At 39.8% G+C, this 11,092-nt stretch overlaps 1 protein-coding gene across 1 annotated transcript; it reads right to left on the bottom strand.

Annotated features, from left to right (window-relative positions):
- Positions 1–3,232: 3,232 nt before the first annotated feature.
- On the bottom strand, positions 3,233–3,700 carry LOC125837658 (uncharacterized). Its single transcript, XM_049516742.1, has one exon. It carries the CDS (start codon positions 3,698–3,700, stop codon positions 3,233–3,235), a length of 468 nt encoding a protein of 155 aa, XP_049372699.1.
- Between the last annotated feature and the right edge of the window lie 7,392 nt (positions 3,701–11,092).

Raw genomic sequence — 11,092 nt, 5'->3', positions numbered from 1 at the left:
TCGGGACTCTAATGTGAGCTTGGCACACTGATGAATAACGCTTCAAATACACTTCATCCAATTCTAAGTGCAAACGATCGTTAAGCAATATAAAACCCAACAAATGAGTTGGGCTCGAACCCACATTAGTACGTGTTCAAATTTAATTAAGAAATACAAATGTGATCTAGCTAGTTATAGGAATAGACATTATAAAAAAAACATGAAATAAATTAAAAGGGTTGACACGAATGTCAGATGGGGGGTTTTGGTTTGAAATTATCAACTATAACGCAGTCAAACACTGATAAAATAATAATAGGGAGACGAATTCTCAGGATGTGATCGATTATAGGTAAATTTCACTACACGGGTAATTGTAACTACTAAAACATAGCTAAATATCAGTGGGTAGGCTAGACTATGAGTGAAATAACTTTCTCTCGAACAACTATTCCGCTTCAAGCTATTTCTTTCGAACATCGACAAGCATAGCAATTAAGAACAACCCACACCTTAATTCATCCACTCTCTCAAGCTAGATGGGTAGAATTGGGTTTAGGATTCACTCTCTTGAGCTGAACCCATATCAACCCAATACCTACAAACCATTAATCAAAAGCTTTAGCCCTAAAACTTCTCTCTCGAGCAAGCTAAGAACACAAGATTAGAACTGCATTTGCAACTACAATTCATAAATTAAACCTCAGCTAATTATTAAACCCACTTCAATATAGCATTTAAACTAGTAATTAACAACACCCATAAGTTAATTCAACTTATAAGCACATGAGCACACCCCAAGAATTGGGATTTTAGCTAAACATCATAAAAAAGTGAAAACGGTTACCAAATCGATTATTCATCAACTGCATAAGAGTAATCAAGACTTTACAATGTTCTAAATTGAATAAAATTAGTAACCAGCTTGCAAAATCTCCGAATTGAATCTCCAAAAACCTTCAAGTCTACGGGGAAAACTATTCTAAATGGTAGCAAGCTAAAATCTGGAAAAGAGAGCTTTTCAATTAACAATTCAAAATTTAATTTATAGTTGCCAAAAATTAGCCACGAAGGGCCATTAGGCGAGGTAAGTTGGGTTCGCCAAGTGGTTTGGCGAACCGCCCATTGCTCTCTTCTATCGCCTTTTTGCATTGGCTTTTAGCATCCTCAAGTCCTGTAACTTTGGGTGATCACTCTTTTCATCGTGGAACTGATCGGCGATTCGCCGACTGCCCCTTTCCTGTCACCGACTTGGTTTCTTCCCTCAGGGCTAGCACACTGGAACTTTAGGCGGTCTAAATAGCCACTCGACGATTCGCCAAGTGTTCTTGGCAATCATCAGGCCCGCCTTTCTCCACTTCAATTTGTTTAGTTCCTTTTTTCCTGTTAGTGTCCTTGATTTTCTCCTCAATCCACATACTTGAAAAACATGGCTTTAACATCAATTTATGGCATAAGTTAAGCATTTGAGGACACTAAAACTGTATAAACAAATCCCTAAATGAGTCTAAATCTAGGACTCATCATCACCCCCGACTTAAACTTTTGCTTGTCCTCAAGTAAAACTCAAGATCAGCAGTTCAAAAAGGATGTCTCAAATAGTGCTACATAAGACTCAACATGAATGCACACAACAAGGCTCAAATTACTCATACGATGATCAATTGTGCACTCAAAGATTAAAATTGTGATTCACCATTACTAAAGATGCTCAAGTTCATAATACTTGCTTCAAATACAAGTTCAAGTTCAAGCTCAACAAAGGTACTCAAATGCCCTCATAACAAAGATGATTCCATATTCACACAAAATTCTTCAACAATTTAAAGTTCCGGAATCACATACAACTCTCACTCTCACAAAGATGAACACATGTATGACTTCACTCATAAGTTTTCCTTTATTTTCCAATCAACATTCATTTCAGTTCACTCAAGATTACAAAGGTCTTTTCAAGGCTTGTAACGGGGCTGAATGTCAAGGGTATGGTCATTTAGGCTCGGTGGCTTCCACTTTCATGAAGTATGGTCTGAACATCACTTTCCTCCTTTTCTTTACCTTCTCAAACATGCTCCTAATCCACCCCATTATTCAACTTCATATGAACTACTGGATACCCCATTTCTTTTACAATTTCCAATACTTTATTTCACAACTTTTTCGGTCTTTTTCTTTTCTTTCTTCTTTTTCATTTCCTTTTCTTTTTTTTTTTTACATTGAGGGTTCCATCTTTTTTTTTTCAAAATCTTTACTCAAAGGGGGATTTCTCTCACTTCTTGGCTTTCCTTCTCTTTTCACCACACCCCCAACTTAGGCTTTTGGCCTAAGTTGGCTATTCAAACAAACCATACTTCATGAAAGTTATGGGTGAAAGGATAAAGAGAGGTCATAATTGCTCAAGTTTCTTCCAAGAAAAGGGTAAGGCTCAAGAGGGGTCAATCAAGGTTCACACATCTCACAAGGTTGGACACAAAAGAAGTATATTGTCAAACTGTTTTCACTCTTCAAAATTGTTGACTAAGATCATTTCAAGTGCTTGCATCACTCAATCAACCGGACCAACGGGGAAAATTCTAGGTGTCATCATACACCATGTTCAAGTAATCTTATCACACAAGGCATTGGTACCAATATCTAACAAGACTCCACACTTTCTAGCTAGTGTTCAATGTTCATCACAAGAGACTCATTCGATAACTGGCTAGTCACAATGAGATGCTAAAAGTTCACACATTGTCTATGCAACTTCATTTTCCTTATCGTAATCGCACATTCATTTCGTTCAATTAAGAACACTATTTAAGTCATCGGTATTTATCATAACCGATACTCAAATTTGCACAAGAACAACCACAATCACACACAAAGAGGTGGTTTTTAAAAAAAAATTAGGTTCAAAACCAATTTCATTCAAAACAAGGGGCCACAAGCTGAAACATCCACAAGATCAAGTTCAAAACAAATATAAACATCAACAAAATTAGCCCAATATAAAACATTACAAAATCACAAGAGGTAGGTATGGAAATACCTCACCCCACCTACAAAAAGAAGCAGTTGTCCTCAAATTCAACTAACAAGAAAACAAAGTATAACAAAATAACAGAGAGGGAGGGGAAAAATCATCTTGTCTACTCAGTCACTTTGTCTGTCGAGGAATTAGTGCCCAGGGTAACATTTTGAGGTTGGGCATAAGTGCCCGATGTAGCATCAATTGTGGCTCCACTGGGGCCTGCCATAATAGTGTCTCTCAAGGAGGCCTGCCGGGCTCAAACATGACACTCTCTAAGTCGGCTAGATCCTCATAAACAACCGCATCTCGCACCTCAATTTGCTCCTCATTAGTCTCGACCTCAGACTTAGCAGCAACAACATCCACTATAATATCATCTCTGGTGGTAGCCGGAGGTACCTCATCACAAGCTGGATTCTCAACACTCGGATCATCTTGGATCTCTACTGTCCCAAATAGTGAAGTAAAGTCTATGGACATCAGATGGTCCACATCCTTCCTCAACTCATAAACATCAGCTTTCAAAGTTGTAACCTCAGTTGTAACACCCTGTCCTCTCTCGTAAATCTCTACTCTCACTGTGAGAGCATCAATGGAAGCTCGAAGAGGTGTCAGCGCTGCAGTAATAACTCTCTCAATCATCCAGGGCACCTCAGCCTCTAGTCGAGATGCCCGCACATCGACATAATGGGCTAGGTGCCCCATATTGAGGAGCATGGCTTGTGTGATCGGAGCCCTGAAGGTTGTAGAACCAGTGGCAAATATATGGGGCGGGAGAGCAACAGAAGAACTCGGGGCCTAAGAAGGAGTGGAACTGGAAGTACCTGAAGGCCCGGAGGCCGGAGTAGGGAAGGCTGCCTCTGTAGGTAATGGTTCAATATCAACCTCCGAGGATATGTCCACCGGGGATGCTCTCCTTTTATCAGCCTCGTCCTGTGTGTACTCGGCCTCTATGCGCCGGATGTCAGTGGAAGATGTGGGAGTAACCTTGACATTCCTCTTCTCATCATGAGGAACTCCAGCTCGACAACACAACTCTGTGATGAGTACTGGGAATGGAAGGGACGTCTGGCGCTGTTTGGCCCTCATGGCCATCTCCTGCTCAATGATTAGCCCCAGATTGATGCTCTTCCTGAATATGATACTCCTGAGGCAGTCCTCCTTTGGGTGGCAGAGTATAGATTCGTTCTGAGATGACATGATCGAGCTGCTAATAAATCCAAACCAGTATCTCGCTGCCACATTTATATCCTTCTTCTCTATAGGCGCTCCGGCATTAATCCACCTCTGGGTGGTGTTAGAAATCAGGGGTGCCAGCCATCCCTTCAGGTCCTCTGAAGTCTTCATAGTAGTCAAACTCTGGTACTTGTGCACGAAATCTGTAGACCTATCCAGTACAATATTGATATCATTGCTGCTACATCTAACCTTCCTTCTTCGGACCATCACAGACTCCACTGGCCTGAAGGCACTAGCCTTCTTCTTTCCTTGAGGTACTAGGTCACTGTAGGCAGCATAGAATTCCTGGACCTAGGTGGGAATGTATGGGCCACGGGGACTGGTGAATATCTTAAAATGGCGGAATCGGAGAGTGTCCCACACATTTGGGTATAAGTCCACTACACCATCAGTGGACAATCTTTTTTCTTCCAAAATGGTCCGGAATCCCTCGACCTTTAACCTGATGAGTAGACGGGGAGGGGGACCCTGAACTGGTGGTGCTGGAACCATTGTTTGTGCTAGAGCTGGCACTGAATCCGAAGCAAAAGGGGTTGGCTCCAGAATCCTAGACGGATCATGACGAGCTTTTGCACGAATCTCTGCTCGTCGGGCCTATAATAACTGATTATCTTCAGGCTCAGAGAGTGAAGCCTCAGAATCAAATGATTCTCCTTCACTACCGGAGTTATGCTCCGGTGTCTCAGCTATGAGCGTCTTGCCCTTTCCTTTGCCTTTTCCTTCTTTGGTAGGGATCTTAGATGCCTTTGCTATGGATGCAGCTTCATCCTCATTTATTACGACTCCTCTAGCCCGCTTGAGGGGTGTCATGTCTCTTCCTGACACTTTGGGTCTAGCCATATCTGCAAAACTCATAGAAACGTGTGAGAAATAATTCATAAAAAGTGCAGAAATGAAATTGCATAAAGACTCACCGAACCAGTTGGCAAGTCACTTAGGCGAGCCAGATCGGGCTCGCCGAAAGTACCAGCTCAAAAAATTTCCAAAATAAAGACAGGTCGGCGATGTTTAGGGCCATTCGGCGAATCGCCAACACCAATCGGCAAGCTAGGAGTAGCTCGCCGAAAATTACTTATGGGTTAAGGGAGCAGAAAGGGCGATCTAGAGAACCTTTCGTCGAGTGAACTCGGCGAGCTCAGGCTTCCCGCCGAAAGTTACCAAAAAAACTTAGCCAAAATATTAAATTAAGGGCGATCAAAGGGGGACTTTTGCGAACCGCCGAACCACTCAGCGAGCTCGACGCAGCTTTCCAAATGGCCCAATGTGCCAATTTTCCACCCCATTTCCCAAAATCAAGCCCACAGCCTCCGAATTCAAAATCAAACATAAACACCATGAAATTAAAGGTAGAACCATACGACGATGCTCTCGGGGTACTCAGACTTTCCCCTATTTGGCAAAAATTGGCCATTTGACAACTTTTTCCCTTAAGAATGACGTCAAACTCTCAATCATTGGGAAAATTACATCATTTGGCACAATTCGGGGTTACTTAGATTTCACCCAACTAGACCCAACCCAAATAAACCACAACCCAACAATTTAAAACTGATTTAATCAAACAAGACACAAAAATCAAACAATTTTAGAACATTAGGCACACATTTCAACAAACTACGGGCAATCCAACACAAACAACACAATTAAAGCAATTAACCAACATCAAACAACATCCAATTACCTATAGCATTTGATTTCAACCAAAAACTTAAAGTGCGGGGTTCGAAAAACCAACCTTTATGCCAAATATCAAAGATGAAAGGCTGGGCAGCAAAGATTTCCAATTCTGAGCATGAGATCACACAAAAATATGGGCAACAGAGTAAAACATGGAAGATCAAAAGTTCGGATGAGAATGTACAAGAGTTATAAATAAGAGAAAAAGAAGGAATTTGAAATTTTAAATCGTTTGGCCTTTAAAACCTTTCAGTTCGCGGCACCATCGGTGGAGTAAGTCGTTCTCGCTGACCCACTCAGCGATGCGCCAAGTGGTATTTCCCTCACCGAGTTTTACAGAACCTTCAACAATTTTAGGGGTTCAGACGACGGTTGTAGTCAGGTTCGCTGACCTGTTCGGCGAGTCACCGATTAAGCATTTAGTCTGCCGAGTTTTACAGAGTGCCCTTTAAAGCCTAGTGATTCCAATGACGGTCCTAGTCGGGGCTTGCCTACCTATTCAACAGGTCACCGAATAGACTATTTTCTTGCTAAACTACCAATTTTCCAATACTATTCACTTTTCAACCTGCACAATAAACACCCATTATTCAAAATCAAAATTTAAGCATTAAAAACTTAGGTTGCCTCCTAAGAAGCGCCTTAGTTAACGTCGTGGCACAACTAGGATACCAAATCAAGCTTCATTTTTGGGGTTTGCCATTGTGTCACTAGCAACCCCCCTTGTTTTCTTGGATTCAAATGAGAAGAAATTTGACCCATTTGGGTCTCCAACTACTTAATAGAGACTGAATGAGAGGTCTCCGTCTGATTGAGAGTTCAGACATCCTCTTTCATCTCTTTCAACACTTTGTTTGACCCTTCAACTTTGTTCAGAATGCGTGAGAGCATATATTCTATATGGCCACCTTCAGATTCCTTGGGCTTTTGATGCTCATAGGGATGAACATACCTATCTTTGTCACCTCCCTTTCTTTCCAAGTGGCGTTATGATCACACCAATCTCTGTCACGGTCTCTCCAACCCTCATCTCTATTCCAACCTTGATTTTCACCCGATCTTGGGTAGTAACCTCCTCCTTGATTGGTTAGGAAGTTCACTTCTTCATTGTACATAGCTTCAAATTGTGCTTCATCGGGGTTTACTCCACTAACCACATCATTGACACTCTTTGTACCAACACCCATGACATATAGCCAACATATCTAGCTGGGTCATCATTTTGGCCATGTTTTGGTCTCTCTCTTGATCCTTTTCGATCTGCTCTTTTGTTAATCTAAAAGTTAGAGGAGAGACTTGGTCTTCACGAATGTACCATGCCTTTTTTATCTTGGTCATGCAATCAAGGAGTTGAGACACTACTTCATAGGGTTGTTGCATTATACCACCGGGAACAAGTTGATCAATAACTCATTTGTTCACCGAGTCGAGGCTCCTATAGAAGTATTGCAGCAAAACATTAGTTGGAAGTCCATGAGTTGGGCATTGCAACACCAACTTCTTAAACCTATGCCACATCTCATTGATTGGCTCACCTTTTAAGCGTTTAAAACCTTGGATGCTATCCCTGAGTATCATCATCTTCGATGGGTGAAAGAATCTCACTTGGAATACTGTGATCAGCTCATCCCAAGATGTAATGGAGTCTCTTGGTAACTCAGATAGCCATTTGGTAGCTTCACCCATCAAAGAGAATGGGAACAACCTGAGACGGACTGTTCTTGCGATATGTTCTTAAATGCGAATGGACCACAAATGTCCACGAAGTTCCGAATATGCTCGTGGGGATCCTCATGAGCAAACCCCACAAATAAACCTTTCAAATATAGGCATTGTGCTAGTAAATGTGAAAAACAACGTTTCCTTCAGTTGGAGGTAGACGTATTGCTCCTACACTACCCAATGGAATTGGGTCATTGTCATTTGGGTCATTTACATCATTGAGGTTTCCAACATCATCTTGGTGGCCCGCTTGGCTACTATTACTTCCATTAACGCTCATCTCCTCCTCTGTTTCACACAAGCAACACAAAACCAAAAACTAAAATAAGTAAATTCAACTATAACAAAAAAGATCACAATTCAACTGCACTAAAAGAATTTTAAATAACACCACTCCCCGGTAGCGACGCCATTTTGATGAATAACACTTCAAATAAACTTCATCCAATTCTAAGTGCAAACGATCATTAAGCAATATAAAACCCAACAAATGAGTTGGGGTCGAACCCACAGGAATGGTACGTGTTCAAATTCAATTAAGAAATACAAATGTGATCTAGCTAGTTATAGGAATCGACATTATCGAAAAAGACATAAAATAAATTAAATGGGTTGACACGAATGTCAGATGAGATGTGTTGGTTTGAAATTATCAACTATAATGCAGTCGAACACTGATAAACTAATAATAGGGAGACGAATTTTCAGGATGTCATTGATTATAGGCAAATTTCACTACATGGGTAATTGTAACTATTGATACATAGCTAAATATCAGTGGGTAGGCTAGACTATGAGTGGAATAGCTTTCTCTCGAAAAACTATTCCGCTTTAAGCGATTTATTTCGAACATCGACAAACATGGAATTAAGAACAACCCACACCTTAATTCATCCACTGTCTCAAGCTATATGGGTAGAATTGGGTTAATGATTCACTCTCTAGAGATGAAACCATATCAACCTAATACCTACAAACCATTAATCGAAAGCTTTAGCCCCAAAACTTCTCTCTCTCGCAAGCTAAGAACATAAGATTAGAACTGCATTTGCAACTACAATTTATAAATTAAACCTCAGCTAATGATTAAACCCATTTCAATATAGCATTTAAACTAGTAATTAACAACACCCATAAGTTAATTCAACCCATAATCACATGATCACTCCTGAAGAATTGGGGTTTTAGCTAAATATCATAAAAAGGTGAAAACGGTTACCAAATCGATTATCCATCAACAGTGTAAGAGTAATCAAGACTTTACAATGTTCTAAATTGAATAAAATTAGTAACCAGCTTGCAAAATCTCCGAATTGAATCTCCAAAAACCTTCAAGTCTACGGGGAAAACTATTCTAAATGGTAGCAAGCTAAAATCTGGAAAAGAGAGCTTCTTAATTAACAATTCAAAATTCAATTTATAGTTGCCAAAAATTATCCTCGAAGGGCCATTAGGTGAGGTAAGTCGGGTTCGCCGAGTGGTTTGGCGAACTGCCCATTGCTCTCTTCTATCGCCTTTTTGCATTAGCTTTCAGCATCCTCAAGTTCTGTAATTTGATACGCTCAAATTACACCTCCTTTCAGAAGCATAAGCGATCGTTATCAAGTAAAGAACCCAACTCGTAGGTTGGGATCGATCCCTCGAGGAAAATGGTTTAGACTTTACTTTTAACCAACAATTATATTCAATTAGTCAAATTATTTCCAGAAACAGGTAATAAAAGGGGGGTTGTGCTTGTGTGAAACAAATAGTAAGAACTTAATAAGTGATCAATAATCAAACTCAACTTTGGTTGTTATCAAGATAAGAGAAAGAACTAGGGTATACATGTTCCCCATAATCTAAGAACGCAGTAATCCTAGTAATAGCAATCCTTTTCTAGTGTATTACATGCAAAGTGATAAGTTAGGTATCTCTAAATCCTTGGTCCGACATCTAGAGAATGTCACCCCGCACCTTGGTCCGGCTACGTGTGTATAATTTACTAACCCTTACCTTTACCTCATATTAGACATCATAATTGATGTTTGGCTTAGTTATTACTTCGCACCAATCGACACTAGCCTATTAGATAGTATCACACTAAATCTATGTTGATAATTCTTTTCTTGTTAATTACCTCCTTGGTCCGGCAAGTAGTAACAAGGCGAGTTCTAACGTTGGCCACCGTTAAAAAGACTTCTAAACGAAAGAATTATCAATGCATGCAAAATACTAGTCAAGAATTGCTTATTTACTATTCATACTTTGTTAATTGATCATGGTTCCCACAACCCTAGTTGTGGATTTAGTTACTCATATTGGCAAGAACACAATTCATAATTGTAGATGAAGAAATCATGAACTTACGTAGAGAGAATAATAAACCCAGAAAATTAACTTGAATTGCAAAGCCAAAATCTTCAAAATGAACTTGGGAAATCAATAATTGCTAGGGTTGCAAATTAATCTCCAAAGTTACAAAGCAAAAATAGAATAATAGTGTCTTGTATCTTGATTCTTGGCTCCCCCTCTCCAAATAATAATTTCTATGCACTATTTATAGATGTATGAAACCCTAAATAAAATAATTGAGTCCAAATTAAATTAGGAATCCAAAACCAAAAGGAATTGGATTCCTTTTTCTTTTTCGCCGCGTGAACAGTAATACCGCCGCCTCAACTTAATTCTGCACCATTCACTTGCTGCCACGTGGCAGCAGCAAGAAGCAAGCGTAAAATTGAATTTCCACAATTTGCAGCCGCCATTTCCTTTTATATATAAATATATTATTTTATTAAATTTAATCCATTAAGCTGTCTGCTTGATTTCCTTCTTCAACCTTTCATCTTTAATTCGTTTTAGCTTCAAACTTCTCCAATTTTCCACCAATTTAATCCTACAAATAAAATACCAAATTTAGCATAATCCATCAAATTAATGCTCAAAAAGGACAAATATAAATAATAAATGTGAGGAAATAATGATTAAAAATATGTATTTTTAGCCTCACATCAGCGAACCGCCTATTGCTCTCTTCTATCGCCTTTTTGCATTAGCTTTCAGCATCCTTAAGTTCTGTAACGTTGGGCGATCATTCTTGTCATTGCGAAATTGATCGGCGATTCACCGACTGCCCCTTTCCTATCACCGACTTGGTTTCTTTCCTCAGGGCTGGCACACTAGAACTTTAGGCAGTCTATATAGCTACTTGGCGATCATTAGGCCCACCTTTCTCCATTTCTTCAATTTGTTTAGTTCCTTTTTGCCTGTTAGTGTCCTTGCTTTGCTTCTCAATCCACATACCTAAAAATCAAGGCTTTGACATCAATTTATGTCACAAATTAAGTATTTGAGGATACTAAAACTATATAAACAATGCCCTAAATGAGTTCAAATCTAGAATTCATCACACACCGATCGAAATGTGTACTGGAGCCTTTTCCAGTCTGTGACTCACCACTGTCACTCCCCGAACTC

The sequence above is a fragment of the Solanum verrucosum genome, unplaced genomic scaffold (assembly GCF_900185275.1).
Source record: "Solanum verrucosum unplaced genomic scaffold, falcon-dt-bn FXZP01000156.1, whole genome shotgun sequence".
In the NCBI taxonomy this organism is placed as follows: Eukaryota; Viridiplantae; Streptophyta; class Magnoliopsida; order Solanales; family Solanaceae; genus Solanum; species Solanum verrucosum.
This window is presented reverse-complemented; position numbering and strand designations above follow the sequence as displayed.